The following is a 20,769-nucleotide window of genomic DNA, read 5'->3' on the forward strand; positions in this document are numbered from 1 at the left end:
CTGAAAAAGCACATTTTTCAAGACCATGTGATGCCTACTACAGTTTAGTAACATGAGCTGGAAAGACCCCTCTAATTTTGGTGAAATCTTAACATCTGAAAAGCAAAATACTGTCTTCAGTATGCCTTTCTAGAGTTCAGGGTTTCATACAGATCTCTTACAGTATACATCAGCTTTCTGCCCTGCTTTTGTCATTCATAGATGACAGCAGGTATTCATTCATGTTTCCAAATTAGTTCTTGTGTAAGCAAGGTGCTTTTGTAATCAGACAGATGGCCTGGGTTTGATTTCTGACCCAGACCTTGCCTGTCAGGGAAGAAAATGCCACTTGTCATTATCTATAAGATCTGTAGTGACACATTACAGGGAGAGCTTGGGGCTAATAACACCAAGGTTGTGTTCAATCCCCATGTGGGCCATTCACTTAAGAGCTGGACTCGACAAGCCTTGTGGGTCCCTCCCAACTCAGAATTTTCTGTGATTCTTTGAATTCCATCTGGAGTTCAGGGAGGATTGCATACAGTGAAGTCCTAGGAAAAGAACCAGGGCCAGCATCCAGGCACAGAAGAATCCTGCTCAAAGTGCAGAGGTTTCACATTTTTATTAGAACAAGCAGTAAACAAAATTTCCTTAGTATAAAATGTAGATATTTTCTAGTTCTTGAGTCCTTCTCCCAGACAGAAGAGTCACAGCATGAAGGGCAGATCGAGATTCTTCTCACCAGTGCCAAAGTAGACGTAGCCGAATTGCTTGGTCATTGGGACATGGTAGAATGTGAGTCCCAGCCACAGCAGGCTCCGCAGCACCACCACACTGCCTCCCTTCTCCAGCTGGATACTCCAGGAGCCTGTGTGAGAAGATGTGCAAGTGAATCCCTAGAAAAGAGAAAGAGGCAGCACTCCTGCAAGCAAGTTAACCTAAGCTGAGAGAAGGGCTGCCATAGGTTCTGCCTGACCTGTTAACAGTGCACAAGGCTGCACTGGGGTTTGTGACACCTGAAAGGAGGGAAGTTGGGGAGAACTTAAACCTCGATGCCCTGGTTTCCTTTTGTCAGTTCAGCACTGCAGGCTGCCCTTGTTTCCAGATGTCTGTCTGGGTTCACATAGTAGCATATTCCCATGGCTATGGTGGTGATGTCGTATGCGTCACAGGAAGGGACCCTCAAGCTCCAGACTGGTATAGCTGATTCTCAGGAGAGGCTGCAGCTATTCTTGGCTCTATCTGAGTGGGCAGCAGTTACTCCAACAAGCTCTGCCACCTACTTGATGTAGCTAATAGCTGTAGAGAGGCAAGATGAGCTATAGCAATCCTGCATAGGAATTAAATTTGACCTTAAAATAAACTTCTAGCATTAGTAGTGGGAAGAGAAAGAAGGTGCTTTCCTCCTTCAGGGAAGACTGGTTTCTCTGATGCAGCAACTGGAAAAAAATGAGACAATGAAAAGTAGGGTATTTCCTATCTGAGAAATATATGGAAAAGGTTAATTCTCTTCAGTCTTTCTTGGCTCCACCGTTGAAGAGGATGTGCGTGGTAGGGGCAAAGGGATTAGTTTCCACATTAATTTTGTTTTGGCTCCACAGAAGAGGTTCAGAGCCAGTGTGAAAATGCAGTTTCTTCTGGATACAAGGAGCTCAGAGCCTCTGAGTATTTATTTTGCATCTGACATGACAGCTTGGGAATTGTGCCAGAGGAGGGGGCTGAAGAATCAGCTTGGATTCAGTGCTGGAGGGCAAGGAGCTGCCAGGAGAAGAAAATACCAACTTCAGCACCAAATCAGTAATACCTAGAGGCTACAATGTAGGGAAGAAAGGTGCTCCTGAATCTCCATCTAAAAAAAAACAGGAGCAGGCCCAAATTAAAAAAATGTAGTTGGAACTGTCAGGCTACCATTGGCCTAGAGTCAAGCAATCAGCCTCTCTGTACCCAAAGCCAAAATCTGCCAATTCCAGAATAAGCAGAAAGCACATAATGTGTTGGGCTATTTAGGCAGTATTCATCTTTGTAGATAATTTTAGGCTCATTAATTTTAGGCTCATCAATTTATGCTATGATTCATGCTTACTCATGTCACGGTTAGCCTGGGGAAGGGCTTCTGTGATTGCTGTCAGCTGCGTGTCCTCCCGCTCCCACTCACTCGTGACTCTGGGCCAATTTTAGTCACATCCAACAAAGGGCTGAAGGGCTTTAACACCCCAGGTTCCTACAGCAGGTCTCCCTGGGATGTGGCCCAAGGGCTGACTGCAGCTCCTGGAGCTTTGGTCTTCCAGCAGCTGCAAGGAAGCACAGGCTGTCAGGCCTGCCTGCAGCCATGAGACAGCAGCTAGCTGGGCAGTCCGCGTTCATGCAGCCTTGGGCTCTTGTGTGCTCCCTGGCAGTAGATGTTGTCTCACGTGCAGTTCATGGCAAACTACAGTAGCTGAGGGAAGGAGGGGAGTTGAGGGGAAATGTTAATGTGGTGGCTACAGAATCAGAAAGGAACAATACAATTCAGACCCCTGTAAAACCAGGTGTTGAATTGTGCTGCTCACCTGTTACCTAACTCTTCACTTCCTATCTCTGTACTTCTCAAAAGTTTCTTGGACACCATTGTTTCCTCTGCCTCCTCCTTCAGTAATTTCCACATGTTTGTTATACTATAATATGCAAGTCCTGTGTCATTTCTGATGTGCTGCCTTTCAAAGTACCCTCTTCAGTCATGTGCAAATGTGGAACTCAGTGAACAGCAAGAATGCCTACCTCCTTCCTGACAGACTGGACAGAAGTACAAAACAGACATTCACAGTCAAGAGATTTCTGCTTTGGAGAACTTACTTCTAACTCACTCTCTTCCACATTTCCACTAAAGACAAACAACTGGGGTTGCAGTAAACAGAGGACTACTTAATATCAGACAGTCAATACAGATGTGTGCCATCTCTCCACCTTCCACTTGTGATATTCTTTACACAAGTCCTAGATAAAACATGAGCTAATATCTTCACAAGCAGTGGTTTCACATACAAGGCAACCCCAATCTCTGATCCAGTCTCTCCAGTGCCACTCTTATGGACACAAACTGGCCTGGATTTTTTTCATACCTGGAGTAAAAATGCCTGTTATGGTTCAGCCACTGGGATTACAAATCCTGACTGAGGGGATCAGTGTGTTCTTAAGAAATCCCATCACTTGGGTAGCATGGAAACCCACATGAGGAACACTTATGCTACATGGCAGATCATCCAGTGACTGAAGCACTGCAGCCATTTGCTGTCAAAGGATGAGCTTTCAGTTTCTTCATCTTTGTCTCTAAAAATTTCCAGCATTTGCTAGTGACAGTAGCATGACCATGTGTAGGAGTGTTGATCAACAAGTAGCAGGCAACTAGGTCTGAATGTAATAGTGACAAGTAACTCTCAATTTCTTCTCTGAATGATTGCTCCCAGCATGTGGTTCTTCAGCTTGAATTTGTATAAATGACCTACAAATCTTTCTTCCAAATACTGTTGGTACTTGCTGCAGCTTTACACACTGGTTTTTGGGGAAGGGGATGATGACACGCTGTAAACTTCTCATGAAGTTTCTCTGACAAAAAGATAATTCAATAAGGAACTCTTATTGTCTTTGATTTAGGACCAGTCCTCTGAGAAGCAAGTCTGTCAAGAATAGGACTATGCCTTGCCTTGCTGGGTAGTGAAAACCTTTAGGGATTATCTAATTTGTTAATGCCTCTCAACATACTGGAAGCATCTAATAACCTGGTTACGTGTGATAGCTTGTTTATATATGTTCACCTATACAGATGAACCCTCTGCCCCAAACCATTTTTACAGAACAAAAGGAAATGCCTGGAGCATGACAACTGGGAAAGATAAGAGGGAGAACAGGGTTTTCAATGCTCTTAGGAACTGTATCTGGATTTAGACATCTTTTTGTTGGATAAATTCACAGAGGAGGTAGAGTAAATCAAGTTCAATATAATTAAATGCCCATATCTGTGCTCTGGGGCAATAGAGTACATGGATCCATGATCTCCTCAGAACATTTACCCAGTGACACACAGGCTTATCAATCTCAGCAGAGTATTCATCAGCAGTTAACTGCTGATGGAAGGAACTTCCCATGCACCTTCACACCTGGCAGAAATGGACAGATACAATTGAAGATGGCTCCATTCACTTTCACTTACATCTCTGAAGGCTGTGATGTACAGTTTCTACATTTCCCTATCATCCATCCAAGCTGCCAATTCTCAAAGAGCTTGAATTTGTCATTTCATAAATGTGAGACCATTGGAGAATATTAATTATTATTGTTATACTTTCCAGCTCTTCTCTGGCCCTTCGTTCTGCACGTAGTTCTACACAAAATATGAACAGTAAAGTTTTGCTGATGCTGCATAAGCCTTCCTGTGAAGTGAGGGCCTGAACAAAAACAGGCAGGTTACGTAAGGGCAATCCCATCTGGACCAGCACAACATAGGTTGAGAACAGGAAAAATTTACAAGAAGCTGTCTGGAACTGTAATGTCATTTTCACTGGCATCCTGTTTTCAGCCAGAATGATGATTAATCCTAGAGCTGCTCTTTATTCTGCAGAGCCAAAGGGTAGCAGCAGTGCCAACTTCCACCTTCTACTAACTGGATCACTAGAGACATTTTTCTATTCTGATCATCAAAGGTGTTTTTTCAATATACTTTTCCAGACTGGACTTTTGCAATACAAAAAACCCATTCAAAAACGGCATTTGATACACAATGCTGGTGTATCTTCTAAGAAGAGATTACACTAAAGTTCTGTAACCTCTTTGGGTTCTTTAGACTTTTTCATAAAGGGAGAAAAATTAGAACCTGTTATCTCATTACTTTTTTTTCCCCCATACCTCACCACATCAGCTGTATTTGAGGAAGAGTTGTTCTCTCAGAAAGATACAGAACAGTTCTGTTGTCTTCTGTCACAGCTCAAACCTCACAATACTACAATACTCAAACAATATGCTTTTTTTTGGGAGGGTCCACCTTTTTTTGGGAGGGCCCACCCTTTCTTGTCGGAGTTTGAAATATTGATGTCATAAATTACTATTTACGACAGAAAATAGTAACTATTGAACAGTATGCAAAAATAGAAAAGTAACTATTGAACAGTATGCAATAATAGCTTAAAAGAAATATACTACCTTTTCTTCCTTAAGAGAAAGTCTTAGAAATGCATTTAATAATGCAATATAAAAAGTAATGAGAATATGAAAATTAAATGCTACTTTCATCCTCTTTTTTTCTTTTTCTCTCTTTTGTTTTTTAAACTTCTGTGCTATTACAGATGGTTGTTGGGGTAAAACCATCACATAGATAGCTTCAGATCTGTATTACTATAAAAATGTAGAATTAGGCTGCTGAGTTCAAATCCTTTCCATCAGTGGCTGAGCATATTCCATGGCAGTCCCTGTGTCAGACAATATGTCTCTTACTGAGAGACTGGGAAGCTCAAACCATCAGTCTGTAAGGTACACCAAAATTCCTAGATAAAAGTTGTCAAGAAAAAAGATTTTAAAATAATATTATTTTCATTGGCGAAAATACCACTAAAACTAGGAGACAGCAAGCTAAGGTTGGATTTCCTAGACTTAAATACCGATTTTAACTTGCATCTCCATGTGTCTGTCTCTAAATCAGGCAGCAGAGTTAACTGCACACATCATGTAAAACTCACTGATGTGCAGGGACCTGCTCGTTGCTCTCACACAAGAGATTCCTACCAGTAACACTGCTCTGGTGAGGTTCCCAAAGTTCAAAATACGTTTCTTAAAAGAGCAAGTTAATATTTAGGCTGCACCCAGCAAACTTAAGAAAGCCAAGCAGGCTTTCTGTGCTGAAAGTATTGCCTGTTGCTGCTCCAGAAGGGAAGGGAGGGAGCTGCTGTGTGGGAGGAAAGAGCATGGGAAAAGTATCCGCTGGATGAAGATCTGGAGCTTCCTATCCCACTTTGGATCAGGCTGCAGCCTCCACCCCTCCAAACACAGGCAGGAATTCTGAGTTCCTTACATCTTTCCCAAACAAGAAAGTGCTTTGAAGATCCTGATGCTCACCCTGTGTTAAACCACTGCCTTTTTTATGGCCCTTCAACAGCTGCCAGAACACCAGGGCTGAATTTCAAAAGTCAACCTCCTTCTCAGCTTCTTCTTCCTTTCCAGTCGCCAATAGAAATCCCTGTCTCATCCCCCATGTCTGCCTCAGCTATGGGCTGAATCTTGTAATCCACAGAAGCAAGAGGGTGCGTGAGACATGAGCTTTTAAACAAAACCCTTCCAAGAGGGCTGTTTGCAGAAGAACTTTCCTGCTGTAACTGGTCCACTTGCAGTATGACCTCTCATAACACTGCTGCTTTGGAGGTGATTCAGCAGTGCCTCATTTCAGTGCAAGCTTGAGAAGAAACAGCTTTAAGAGCTAGACAGCCTGATAGAGAGGCTCCACATTGCAAAAGCTCACAGAGGGTCATAAAAGTGACATTATCAATTCTTCTTCAAAGAGGAAATGTCTCAAGGGAAAAGCAGCCACAGCGTGGTTGCACTTACCATTAACACATCGTGCTGCCACAAGAGCAGGTTAGAACGTCTATTGCTGCAGTTAGTCCTGAGTGAGAGTGAAGTATGGAGTCACAGGACAAATATTAACACCCGGAGAGGGACAACATAACCATTTCCCTCTGCAAAAGCAGCCGCTGCTTGGCTGCATGACCCCAAGCACTTAGAGCTGACAAAGCCTCACTACACCCATGGGATTTAGCTGCCATTTCACTCCAACAGAAAATCCTACACGGGGAAGAGCTTCCTACTTCTAATTTGTTGTCTGTAGGGAACAAAGACAAATTGCAAACCAGAGCAGCTGTAAGGAAAGGTCACCGTGCTTTGGCTCTCAATAAATTGTGCCACACCGACATTTCACGCACAGCCTACCAGCCATAAGGACACATCCAAACAGTCCTGTGTGGGGCCCAAACTCCTTCGTGCCACTTACTGGCTGCAAACTAAATCTCTTCCATTTGCTTGACACACCACCTGCACCCCATATGTTAACACTGCTGTCAATATTTCCAATTCCCCATATAACTATTTAATAATAATTAAATAAAAACACAGACTGGTTGCAGGTTCAGTACTATTTTTAAAAGCCTCCAGAGCCAAGAAAGCACAGCTTACAGTCAGATGCTGCCAAGTGGCTCATGCATGGTCCTAATGCCTGCCATGTCCTTGACACACAAATACCACCATGCCCAAAACCCAAAGTAAAATGGTCATACTTTAGAGGCTTTTCCTCTCCATTATCCTCTTCCACTAGGGATTCCTCTGCAGTAGAAATGATTTCAACAGGCCCAGGCCTTTTATTTACACATGAAGAACCTGTTTCCTGCTGACAAGGAAGACCCAGGGATTGCAGTGCTGTCCCAGATACACGGTATTCAGGTACCTCCAAGTAAAAATGAAATTCAGGCCTAAATGATATTTAGACATCTGACAACAGTGCTGCTTAATCCAGCTGAAGCAACCTCTGCCCTTATTCCCACCCTCATCATTCTTCCATCATAGAGACCACAAAAGTGTTTATTTACTGCTTGGTGAGTCAGGTAGGGAAAATAATCTGGCTGAAAAATATACTAGAGAGAAATAACATTATTTTTCCAGCTGGAATCTGCACAGCCAGTAATGCCAACACAAAAAAAGGGACAATACACAGAAATAAATGAACACCAGAGGATGGGAAGGACTGAAAAAGCTAGCACTGAAGTAATACACATCAAATTAGAGCCTCCCTTATAGCCCTGTTAGTTTGCCCTTTAGTCCTAAATCCACCTGATAAAACAAATCAAAACAAAACAAAAAGATTCTAATTAAGAGAAAGACATAGACTGCACAGAAAGCATTAGAATAAAGACTTGGAATAGGGCTGTGCACTAGAGGAAACAGCAAGACCATATGAAATCAAAACTTATAAGGAGTAGGAAAAACTGATTAAAATCCATGCTATTTGTATTCTGACAATTACAGTACAAATCACTGAATCTTGGGTTTTCTGTAGTAAATTTAGAAATCTTTCAGAGTGGCAAATCAGCTCCTTCCAAAGCACAAGTTTATGCTGGGTCTCATCACACTCCATATTTCTTGTTCAGCTGGTCGCTGTGGAAACGTTTTTGGAGCGTGCCAGGAGTCACGTAGCATCTACCTGGGGAGCCCCTGCATTAATCCGTCACCTTCGTGGGTTTCTCTGAGCCCATTGGCTGGTGGGAAGAAAAAGGAGTCTCTCGCCCCTCCCTGCTCTGAATGAAAAACGCTTCCTCTAAATCTTGCTACAGGATTTCAGGCTCAATTCAGCTTCTTTGGGGCTTTTGTCACCAAACAAATGTGATGTCTTTGAAAGAAAGATTAACAGTTTGATGAAAGGATGCAATGGGCAGCTTTGTTCTAGCCTGCTTCCCCTAGAGCTTTTGGTCACTGTCACTTTCTTACCCACGGGAGAATATCTGTCTGACTCTCAGAGGAGATTATGGCCACCTTGTAAGATTTTTCCTCTCCTGGTAACAAAGCACTGGCCACTTTGAGGAGGTGATAATGATGAACAGGGGCTGGATTAGGGGCAAAGAACCTCACATTGATCTCTGAATTCTGAGAAAACACAAAGGAGTCGATGCTGGGATTCAAAACCCACCAAATGCTTAGAGCACATCCAGTTCGCTTTCCTGCAGGAGGGGCAAGTCCACAAGCCCTCTCAGTCCCCCAGTTGTAATTCTTACCTCATCATCAAATTAGCAAGGCTAGTTAAAAGAGCTTGGGATGAGGAACAGATGGCACGGATTATAAACTGTTGATGTTTTTGTACTAAACTAGATACGAATTCTGGACCAAATTACCCAAAGAGTTTACCAGTTTCTGAGAATAATGTCACACTGAGCATTATTCTGACACTGACATTATTATAATGTCACACATAGCACGGTGCAGTGCTAATTTTGAACACTAAAGGCTAAGCATTTTTTAATGCCTGTGATAGCCTAGCTATTTCTGCTCAGCATAACTGCTGTACAAATATACCCAAAGATGAACTGTCACTTGTCCTTTTCCCTTTACACACTGCCACACACCCCTTCAGCGTGCAGATTTTCAATCGATATGATATTTGTGTACAGTAAAACAAGATGATGCTATGTGGCTTCTTCCTTTCAAAAGCCCTGTGGCCAAATGGGCAGCAAACAGCAAAGCAAAGCTGTACACAGGGCTGGCACCCATGCCAATGACTGCACAGGCAGGACCTGCCACTCCTTGGATCCCCTTCAGAAACAGATCCCTCCTAGCAAAAGCTGACCTCGTTCTGACTTCAGTGACACACAAACTGTCCTAGGATTTCCCCCACAAGTAATTTTTCATCATTCCCTAGAGAAAAGGTTAGGCCAAGGCAGACTGATGTGGTGATAAACCTGCAGCTTCTGGTTCTATAAGGCTTTAGCAGCATTTCCCATCATTTTAGCAAGAAGTTCATCTCCTTTTCATGTCCAAGGAACCAGAAGCTTAAATGGAGACAGGGTGGGTCATGATTTCTTTCACTGAGGAGAAAAAAAACCCTTTAAATAAAACCCTTTTCAACCCTGGAAAGTTACTATGAAAACTCTGCTTCTGTCCTCATTCTTTCCCTACAGCAGTCTGGAGGGTGAAGGACTCCACCACAGCTTTCAGTTGATGGGCAGCCCTGTTCCAGTATAAACTCATCCAAGGTCTGACTAAACAAGAGCCTGAGGTGATACAGACCCAGGACCCCAAAGCAGTGAATATGCTGCTTTATTACCCATAGACACAAAGCCCAAGGAAAACAGCTCCTTTCCAGTAATCAAAGCAGACCATGATCAGCCAGTCAGAAGCTCTAATACTAGCTGGCCCAGGAGTCCTCCTACCATGCTGCCACATGAGAGGTTCCAGTCTGATCTTGAACTCCTGAGCTGGCAGCAACCCAGCTTGTAGGAGGGATGGCATCTTGTCTTGCTCCCAGGCAACTTTCTTGGGTCACTGCAGGAATGGCCTTAACAGCCTCTACATATCACTGGTAAAAATTAAGAGTGACCCTACTTTTGAAGAATGTAGGAGACATATATTGTGTATGTCCATTCACATGCATGTGATCTCTTAGGATGCTGAGAAAGCCATAGAAAAGCTTAGTGACCATTCCAGAAACTGGCTAAGCTTGAAAGGGAGAGAATATCTTCTCTATACCTACAGTTTAGGAGGCCAGTATGCCACACACAGTCTGGAAACTCAGGACATACCTCTTCCTTGATTTGATGCTCTTGGTGATTTTCTTTCTCATTTTACTTTCTCGTGGTTTCCTTTTCTGTGCTCAGCACTGACAATGCTGGCACCATAGTGCACCCTGCTGGAAGGCAGCAGCTAGAGTCATCCTGGAATTATTTCAAGGGATGGTTGACTTCAGTTTGAACAGAGAAATTCAGGTACCAATGCTTTTACTAACAATCCACTAAGCCAGCTACTGGGTTCGATTTTCAGATCAGAAATCCTACTGTTCTGATGCACACTCATCTGGTTTTCTCATTCTCTAACACTGTCTTTTAAAGCTTGTTTGTCAAAACTACTTGTATTAATGTCAGGTAACTCCATGGGATTCTGTAGCTCAGTTTCACACATTCACCAAGCCTAAGGATCACATCTCCTAACGAGGAATGAGGATAGCTGTGAGCCATGCTAGGTATTTCAGTCTACATTTTCGCTACCTCTTTCTGTCCTTGCAAACATCAAGTACTGCCCTCTCATTTATTATGAGTCTTTTAGTTTGGATTTCAGTGAGACAGCTTGAAAAGCCTTGTCCCCGTGTGGCTCTTGGCAGGCTAAGGAGTAAAGTGCTCTTGCTCTCAGCTTTCACAGAGCTGGGGAGGTGCTGCTTATTGTTAAGCAATGAAAGGGGAGGGCTCAGGTCACATCTGTGAAATGTTAGTGGAGAAGGGAGGCTGGGTGAAAGTAGGTGGCCAGCACAGCATAGCACTTCACTGGATTTTGCAAGGCCACTAGGGAGATAGGCAGCCATTTGTCTTAGAGCCCTGATAAAGGGCCCTTGCCTCTGGTGGCTGGCTGGGGGCTGTAAATACCTCTGCAGACACAGACTCTTCAAATGGCTGGAGACCGAGGCTGATAGGGGATTAATCGCCTAGAAGGGAGGAGGGAGGGGGGAAGGGGATCGAAAGCAAGTTAATTAGCTGTGTTAATGTATGGAGATAAAGCAGGGTCGTGCCTCCTGGCCTTCTTCCTTCCTGCACCCTGACTTTTGGGACAGCCATGATGGGGCTACCAAAATGGCCCTTGAGAGCAGCCACAGAAACTATCTCCCACTTAGAAAGGGAGCCCCTCCATCTTCAAGGATCCATTAGGCACCAGCTTTTCCTAAACCGATAAAGACTGTGCTAATGAACCTCAGATGACAGGAGGTTACTGTTCTAACTGAGGCCACTGTTCAGCAAGCTTACAGAGAAGCTCCTGCTCAAAGTTTTCAGCCAAAGAAATGGCCACAAATCTCTTTGTCGTAATGCTGTACAAGGAGTGCTCCAAAACCACTGCACTTTCAGGTGAAGAAAATGCTACAATCCAAGTGGCTGTCACTTTCTCCACAGTCAAATGGTAAAGGAGCTGGAATGATCTTCTGTCTAGGCACTTCTTCTACCCTACCTTCATCTTGAAATGGCAAGTAGACAAGACTCACTGATTCATCCTGCCATTGTATACCCATTTAGACTGATGCTATAAAATCTCTCGAGCAATAAGTCAGGCAGTAAGTCAGGAATCTCCTCAGCCCTCTTTTGAGCCCTCACATATAGTTCAGAAAGCAACGCCAGCCGAAATGAGCTGACTTGCACTTGGAACCCATTGTCACCTTTGTGTTACTGTCACTGACAATGAAGAAGTCCAAGCTGAACATCACCCTCCATGGCTGCCATCAAGTTTATGGCCAGGCATACCAGAAATCTGGACTCCTACAAACCACTGCCCATTAAACTGAAGTCACTTACGCATATCTGGGACTATCAACGTGTATTTGCATTTGTCTGAAACACAATTCCCAGGAAGACATCCAGTGTGATGTTAAGATATCAAGACACATAGGCTCATCCATTACCCTTGCTAACTGGTAATCTTTTCACTCTTAGAAATTGTATCTCATTGTTCATTTTAGTTCTGGATATAATTTTTAGCTGCTGATTCCTGTTATGCTGTTCTCTGCTATAATAAATAGATCTTCAGTACTTAATACTTAAACTCCACAGAGTATTTACACAGTATAACACAGCCATTCTCACAGGCTTTTCCTCAAGATAAACAGATTGAACTGTTTATGTCTCTCACCAGCCCTTGAATCATTTTGTGACTCTTTCTAGTTTTTCAATGTGCAGTAATCCAGTTATGATTCCACTAACAGTATATGCAAAAGTAAAGTCACCCCCCTGTTCCTAGTTGCCACACCCTTGTTTATGTATCTGCAGATCAAGTCACCCTTTTAAGTTTCAGGATCAGCCTGGGTACTGATGTTCAGTGGGTTGTGCCTGGATTTCCTTTCAGAGCCACAGTTTCTAGAATACAATTCCCAAATTCTGACTTTCAGTCCTTACTTGCCTCATGTGACTTTGCAGGTATGTACACCAAAATGTACTGTATTTAAATAAGCCCAGTTTTCCAGATGTCTGTATCCATCCTGCCTTGTCATTATTTGTCTCTCCAACAACCCATTACTTTTAGACCATTTATAAATAAGTTGAAGGATATCAATATTGGCACTGGTCCCTTTCTGACCTCTCCCAGAAACACCCATTCACTGAATTCTGAATCACAGCTGCTAAGGAAGATTCAATTTAGGGGAATAATTCTGCAATGCCAGGATTTATTAAATGTTATTATGCTGCAAGTCTCCTGAGATAATGATTTCAGAAGTAACTGATCTGACTCTGCCATTTTAATGTTTTTGATCCACAGTAAATGTTGTTTAACTCTACCCTCCCTTAGCAAACAGTGTGAAAACTGTCTGAAACAGTATTTCATTGTCTTTGCTTGATACAAGTCCATATACTTTCCAAAAAGAAAACAGAAAAAAATCGAGCTCTTCTGCCCTTCCACATGCTTATCAGTCTTTTTACCATCACCATTTAGTGACAGTTTCCAGTACCTTTACTATGCTTTCTTTTCTTCTCAATATAGTTTAAAAAAATATCTGCCTTACTATTGTCACAGACTACTCTAGTTGTTCTGGCTCCCTTTGTCATTCTCTATTCATTATAAATTCCAATTTATATCAATCATTAATCATTCCAAACCTTCTGCATTTCCTTTCATATGTCTTTTTTATTCTAATTTCTACTCTTAATCTACAAGTGAACTGTGATAGGTTTTCAGCCAGAAGCAGCTATTCACTAACTGGGGGTCATGACTTTTGAAGAAAGTCTTCTCATATAAAGCCTATTTCCACTCATATCTTTTCCTATCTGGACATACCTCCCCGCCTACATCAGTTTTTATCAGTGTTCTGTTGGTGTCCCTTATCTCCATATCAAAGTGATCTGATTCAGTAATCTGTAACAAACCCTCAGAGTCAAGCTTTTCTGAATTGCAGTTTGAAAGTGCCAAAGACCTGAATTCTCCATCCCTTGTCTCACTTCCTTCCAAGCTTTCCATTCTACACTCCTGCCTCAGGCTTTCACTCATCCACTTTCTTTATCCTTGCAGAATGGGGCACAGTCTGATCTGATACCAGGGTCACACCGAGATCAACCTTCCCCCTCCATTTTCACTTCCCCCATTATTATCAATGCCTGAAATGTGTCTATCATTTCATATCTTCACAACATTAAGTCATCAAGTGAAAATGCTGTAGGCATGCTAGGAATTATTGCTATTTGCTTTGCCATTCCATTATTTACAAGCAGATGTAAAACTGCCACAGCCCTAGTTCCTGAAATACTGCGTCCAGGGTTCCAAGCTCCATGCAGCAGAAAGGACAACTCTGGCAATGTGCCAACAGCTGAAAGGCCACGTCTAATTGTGCATAAAGTTGAGCAGATTGTCTGCTTAGACTAGAGCAAACAAGCTTATCTTTAATGCAGACATATGGCCAGCAAAACCTACAGATCCCAGCATGCAACGTTCTGGCCAGCTGGCCATTTGGATGAGGATTAAGCATTACATGATCTGATACTGTGGTGACAGAAGATCTGTATCACAACCCCTTCATGTTCATGCTATTGATAAAAGATTCTCATTTCCCACTTTGCTCTAGAAAAATTTTTAAATATGCATTAAAAAAAAAAAAAAAGCTAAGCCAGTCACTTGTCTGCTTGTCTGTGGGAGCTGAGACACCAAGGAAAAAAAAGAAAAAAAGACAGAATGATTAAAGGAGGAGCAGCAACATATTCCGAACTTTTAAAGTGCACAGATAACCTGATAGACACACAGACAGAATCTGGAACCTGCAAACACCACAGATATCACTGGTAAAGATAAGAATGGCAGACAGTTTTGTTACAAAACTCCAGGTTTTCCAATTTTGCACTAAACTCTGCTTTTACCATTGTTGCCTTTATTCAACCCAGTTTTAACTTCCTTTCTTCCCACCTCTCAGCTGTCATATAAAATGTTCTCTCTGCCTCCAACTTTCCATTCTGTAAGACACCTCTGCTCTCCTATAATGACACACCATATATCTTATGACAGATACCCCCTTGACACATCACAGATGCTAAGTCTCCAATTAATAGAGAAAATTATTCCAACAGAGTTGTTACTTTTAGACAGGTTAAAATCAGCCCTTAATCTCTCAGCTCTGTTCTTTAGGTCTTTTAAGATGCTAGGGGAATTTAGCCAATGCAGGCTGGGAGCGTCACTCCAATGTCGCTCACTCCCAAATCACTTCTTATGTATTTATTGAGAAAAGAGACAATTCTAGCTTCAGTCACAATTCTAGATACAATAAATTTGAGAATTCCTGCTTCTGCTCTGACAATAACTGTTCAAGACAGGATCTAACCAGGAAAGGCAAGAAAAACTTCAGGTCAAAATGAGGGGATTTGCTAGAGCTATGAACATGTCAGTAAATAGAAAAAGCACTGTCTACGTTTTCTTCTCTGTCAGGACCAACATGCACTGTCAGAGCTCAAGGAAAGTAATCTGAGAACCAGAGTTTGAGTATCTCACAACCAGGAGTGAATCTGGCAAAGCCATGCTGATAAAATCAGCAGAAAGCCTGAGTCTGTCCTGGTTCCCCCCACCCCCCCCATTTTCACAAGCAACCAGTACTTTTAGGCAAACTGAATGCTTGTTAAAGGAGGCTGGGTTGATCTTTCTTTAATGTCAGAGCTCCTATCTGCATGTGATAGAATGCAATTAGAGAGGCTACATGCCTTGATGATCCTGTAACCAGTTCCTGTCTTAGCTCTCTCACCTCCTTCACCTTATCCCCCAATTTAGGACAAAGCAGGCAGAGCTGCACAGGCACCATGAAGAATCTTCTCTTGCATTAAGAAGCACTCAGCTGCACTTTAACTCAGGTAGTCTTTCAAAGGCAACTTTTTCAAGGATACTGAAATCTACACTAACAGCAACATTCACTCAGGAAGGGGCTAAAGGTTCATGCTTACACAGACATCAATCTGCCACAGGAACACCATCACAACAGTGGCACAGTTGAGCCCCACTTTCTATCTATCATCAGGTAAAATACAGCTACAAGACTAATTCGATTTGAAGACTTTAACAAAGCCACCATCTTCATGTCTAACACATGGTGTGTCTCCCTACCATGAAGGAGGGAGGGAAAAAGAGGAGGGAGCAGTGGGAAGGCAAACAGTAGCAAAACCTGAACTACCATACAAAACTGCAGCTAAAATTTTCTTAGGAGCTGTCTAGGATCTAATCCCTCTTGCAATTCTGCTTTGAGTCAAAAGGGCCACCTCAATGAGCCAGTGTATGTAAAAATGTGCAGTCTGTCCAGACTACACCTCTGGAAAACGGCTGCATAAGGACACTCCCAGTAAGTTGAAGAGCGGTTTAGATTTTAGCAGTTTATGGTCTGTCAAAAATGTTCAGAATTCAGGCAGGAGCTCACATTCCCAGTTCTTTTTTGGCCAAAGGGACGATAGGGAGGAGGGGGTAAGAAGAGAGAGGAAGGGAGGGAGAGAGAATCTCAAAAGCTATTTACAACACTGGCAATTCACTGTCCATCCACTCAATTCCATCTGACACAGTCACCTAGTATCCTATCCTACTACTCCTTGACAGGAATAAAATAAAAAATCTAAGTTTGAATTGTTTCCCTAGAATCTCTCTAAACAGAGGACATGAAAACACTTGGTCCAATCCAAAAAATTGCAGCAAATCAGCAAAGCCAGACAGAAACAAATAACAAGCTGCTCCCATCTCTTAAGAGAAACATCTTGCCAGAGGGATCCCTGGAAGAGACTTTAAATATATTTGCAGTTGTCCAGCAGAACAGCAGAGATGTAAACTGAAGATACAATCCAGTATGCCTGTATCTTTTTCTGCTTTCACGGTGTATAATCCTGCCACAGTGCAGACTATTCCAACAAAGTTTATCCAAGGAACATTTGAATTCACCCTCTTCGAGATATCAGCTTGGTGTTAATGAGAGCCCATTTAGATAAAGAAGAGAAATACTGGGTGGAACAAGAGGTGTGAAATACTTCAAACCACATAAATTCTCTCTATCACTGGTGGAGTTATCTCTCCCAATAGGGTCACCAGTTGTCACAGGCTTTACAGAAGTCAGGAGGGAATATGGCACTGAGGCAGTGTGGTCAGACCTGTTGAGAGGATGTGACAGCCCTGGTACACTTACATCTTTCCATTTTAAGCATTTAGAATTGCTTAAAACAGGAAGTAACGACAATATTTAGTAAAGGATAAAGTTCCTTTACAGAGTCACAGAAGCTTCTCATATCACCTCTACAGTAACCCCATCAGTCCCCCGTGTTTCCAAGGCTACTCAAACTTCCCTACTGCCTCCCTCTCATTGCATCTGTTGATTTTACTACCTTTGCCTTGTGGGATATCATGCTCCAGAGAATTTAGAAAGTCGGTGGATGGGTCCAGGTCAGCCTTTTCTAGCAGGGTTTTATTCTTCAGGTTAGTCGGCTCAGTGAAATGGAAATAGGAACTTAACTTTTTTGCCTCCACCAAAGACAGACCTGTGAACAGCCATTGGTGAACATTACTACATACATGAAAGAACTAGGATAACACTCATTACACTATCAAGTATAGTATATATATAGTATAACATTGTTTCTCTAATGCCCACAGCCCAGAACAGAATCACAATCTTTCTCTAATAGTCTCCACAGAAGGCTTGTCAGAAACAGGGGTCAGCACTCCCTGATGCTTTGTATTGGAGACCATACAGACTGCAGCCCCAGGTAACCAATGGGTACCGACTTGAGGACAACTTTCTGTGCCCATTTGGTCATATCCTATATCTAAATGGACAATTCACTACTTCTGCAATTGCTAAACACTATGCCATGAACTACAGCTTATACAGACAAATTACTCAGTTTAATGACTCAGAACTATTACTGACTCTTTTCCCACCTTCATACACCTGAACATTAGTGGCATTGGATTTTCTCCTCCCTGTTTGTCTTATCCAAGGGGGAAAAAAAAACCAACTGAAATCAAAACATCAGTTAGAGAAAGTCATCTTAGTTTACAGCCTTTATGATCAAAGTACAGTTGATCCTGATAAAGACAATCAGAATTTACCTTCAAAGTGTCTGTTTTCATGCACAGACCCAAGAGGAGTCTTCACAAATGCCCCCCGGGGGACGATGCCAACTGCTCTGTCTATCTGTTCTATTGTAGCTATGAGGCGAGCCTCCTCCTTCATCACAGGCTTTAAAGAAAAATAGGGAAATTTTAAAGGCAGGGCTTTCCTTGTTTCCATTTCTGAAAATAAACTTGAGGTGACACAATAGGCTTATCATCTTGGAGTCCAATGGCACTAAGAGGACCTCAAAAGACATTTCATCACATAGGACAGAAAACACAGTTAGGAGCAGACAGTTTAGACTCACCAGAGATCTAACTATCCATCCCTTCATCTGTTCTTTCCTCCCTCTCAATTCACCTACTTATGACTTATGTATTCATTTATAAAGAATGCTGCCTGCAGTTACTATTAAAACTTCAGAAACCGCAGTGACGATCTATACCAGTTGTGCATAATAAAGCATATTTACTATTTCTGAGGCCTGTTGAACTCCAGCAAAAACCGAAGTAAGAGTTCAATCAGGAAGCTGTTGCTACACAATGACAGCGAGGAATTACAGACAGAGTTACAGAATGTTCTGAGTTGGAAGGGACCCATAAGAATCATCAAATTCAACTCTTAGGTGAACAACCCATACAATGATTGAAACTGCAACCTTGGTTGCACTTGGCACTTGGTTATAAGTAACCTTGGTTATAAGCACTGTGCTCTAACCAAGAGGAAATTGGGTATCCTTTGCCTGACCACATGCTCATGCTGCTCATTACAAGAGAGGAGAAGCCACCACCTGGGCAGTGTGAGGGGCACAAATGTAGTGAACAGAGTTCGAAAACGTTTTGCTGTATTTACCTCCTTACCACTCTGAACCAGTCTTGCAGCAGCTTCTGGGTTTATCTCAGCCAAGCTGTACTCAAAAGAAGGATCCCCCTGAAAGCGGCCCTTCACCTCCTCAGCCAGTGCCAGCATCTCCTCGGTGGCTGGCGTCAGGAGGCTCCAGTCCAAGCAGTTCAAGCTGCCAACGACAAACACGACTCAGGGTCGAGCCCGGTAAAGAACAGGGCTCGAGGCAACTTCGCCAGGCCCGTGAGGGCATTCCCTGGGACTCCCTCCCCGGATCCGGTCAGCACCCCCCGACTCGCAGGGCCCCAGAGCGGCCCCGCACCTGTACAGGCGGCTGCGGGGCGCGGCGCGGTCGGGGCTCAGCCCCTGGGCGATGTAGTAGGCGCCGCGCACGCCCTGGATGCAGCCCCAGAACCAGACCCGCTCGAAGCGGTAGTCGCGCTGCAGCAGCGGCAGCGAGGCGCCCAGCGCCGCCCGCAGCTCCGGGCTGAGCCCCGCGCCGCCGCCCGCCACCAGCGACAGCGCCGCGGGCAGCGACAGCGCCTCCATCGGCTCCGCGTCCCCGTTGCCGGGAGACCGCGGCCCGCCCGGCCGGGGTCACCCCGCGCTTCCGCCGCCGCAGCCACGGACGAGGCGGGCGGCGCCGGAGGTGCCGGGCTCAGCCCGCCCCGCCCGGGACACAGAGACGCTGACGAGCGGCATCCCAATAGGGATGGGGCCATGGGTGTCTGCCTGCGCTGTGTTCCTCAGTTTCAGGAGGCCTAAATCCAAATCCAAAATCAGGCGGGCATACAATTGTATTGCGCTTTCACCGGGATACATCAAAGGGCTGCATTTGCTTAATTTCTTACATGGACAACAGGGAAAAATAACCCCTTCTGAAGTTCACTGTTTACAATGTCACTCTTAGAGATCCTGAGGAATGCCACAAAATTGATAAGAGGACTGAAGCACCTTCCCGAAGAAGACAGGCTGAGAAAGTTTGGACTCTTCAGCTTGGAGAAGGTTTTACAGCAACCTTCCACTACCAACAGGGAAGTCAGAGAGGGACTCTTCATCTGGAACTGTAGTGATAGGATAAGGAGTGTCAGGTACAAACTGAAAGAAAGGAAATTTAGGTTAGGTATTAGGAAGAAATTCTTTACTGTGAGCATGGTGAGACACTGGAACAGGTTGCCCAAGGAGGCTGTGGAAGCCCCAACTAGCAGTGTTGAATAAGGTTGGGTAAGGTCTTGAGCAACCTGGTCTAGTGGGAAGTGCCCCTGCCCATAGCAGAGAGTGTTGGGACTAGATGAGTTTTAAAGTCCATTCCAATCCCTTAGCATTCCATGATTCTGTGATCTTATCTAGCTCATGTACCTCTATAAATAAATGGCTTATTTATAAATTACAGCATTTGGATTGCTCTTTGGCAGCTCATTTTGCTGAATCACAGACATCCAGGAAACAGCTCCTGCCCTAAAAATCTTGCCGTCTGGCTTAACACAAAATACAATAAATAAGTAATGAGACTGTGCAGCTGCTTAGACAAATAGAATTTCTGTTTGACGTCTTCAGGAAATTTAAGCTTTTATATATGTGTGTTATATAAATAAATATGTGCATGCACTTACATTTAAATCCATTGTAAAGTCATAAATTCTTTCTTTTTCATCCGTTTCCTGTTCACTTCTAAGGAGAACACTGATCTTGGGACCGCTGCCCATAACAGTTGTCACCTGATTTTTTGTCAAGTGAGATGTTTAATGGGCTGTACAGCACACAAGCTGACCCATTAGCTTTACTTACCCTGTACAAAAGGCAACTCAGATTCCTGAAGATTAACCACCTTCTCTTTGACGGGAATCAGGCAGAACACACAGGAGTGACCGCAGACTTTTTGTCCACGCTGCCAACTACCTGTGCCTGATTTGCTCAATGGAATAGGAATTTTCAGGCTTTGTAGACTCATTTAATCACTGATTTCTCTAGGAGTGTGGGTTAGTATTTTATGTTAGGGCTACGATTGTCCAGTGAACAGCAGAACTGCAAGCCAGACTCATTTCACATGAGTCAGAGAGGCAACCCAAGATCATAATGAATTTCTGCCACTGTCAACCACAGCTGGATTCAAACCAGATGCTAACAGCTGAGAGGCTCTT

At 43.4% G+C, this 20,769-nt stretch overlaps 1 protein-coding gene across 1 annotated transcript; it reads right to left on the minus strand.

The window, feature by feature from the left end:
* Positions 1-586: 586 nt before the first annotated feature.
* Positions 587-19,219, minus strand: RSPH9 (radial spoke head component 9). Its single transcript, XM_071428810.1, has 5 exons — positions 18,951-19,219; positions 18,638-18,800; positions 17,782-17,911; positions 17,055-17,207; positions 587-847 (listed from the first exon to the last, which is right to left on the minus strand). The coding sequence occupies exons 1-5, from the start codon at positions 19,175-19,177 to the stop codon at positions 687-689; spliced, it is 834 nt and encodes a 277-aa protein (XP_071284911.1). The 5' UTR covers positions 19,178-19,219; the 3' UTR covers positions 587-686.
* Between the last annotated feature and the right edge of the window lie 1,550 nt (positions 19,220-20,769).

This window comes from Agelaius tricolor, unplaced genomic scaffold (genome assembly GCF_023055355.1).
Source record: "Agelaius tricolor isolate 1412-34295 unplaced genomic scaffold, bAgeTri1.0.p SCAF_1, whole genome shotgun sequence".
In the NCBI taxonomy this organism is placed as follows: Eukaryota; Metazoa; Chordata; class Aves; order Passeriformes; family Icteridae; genus Agelaius; species Agelaius tricolor.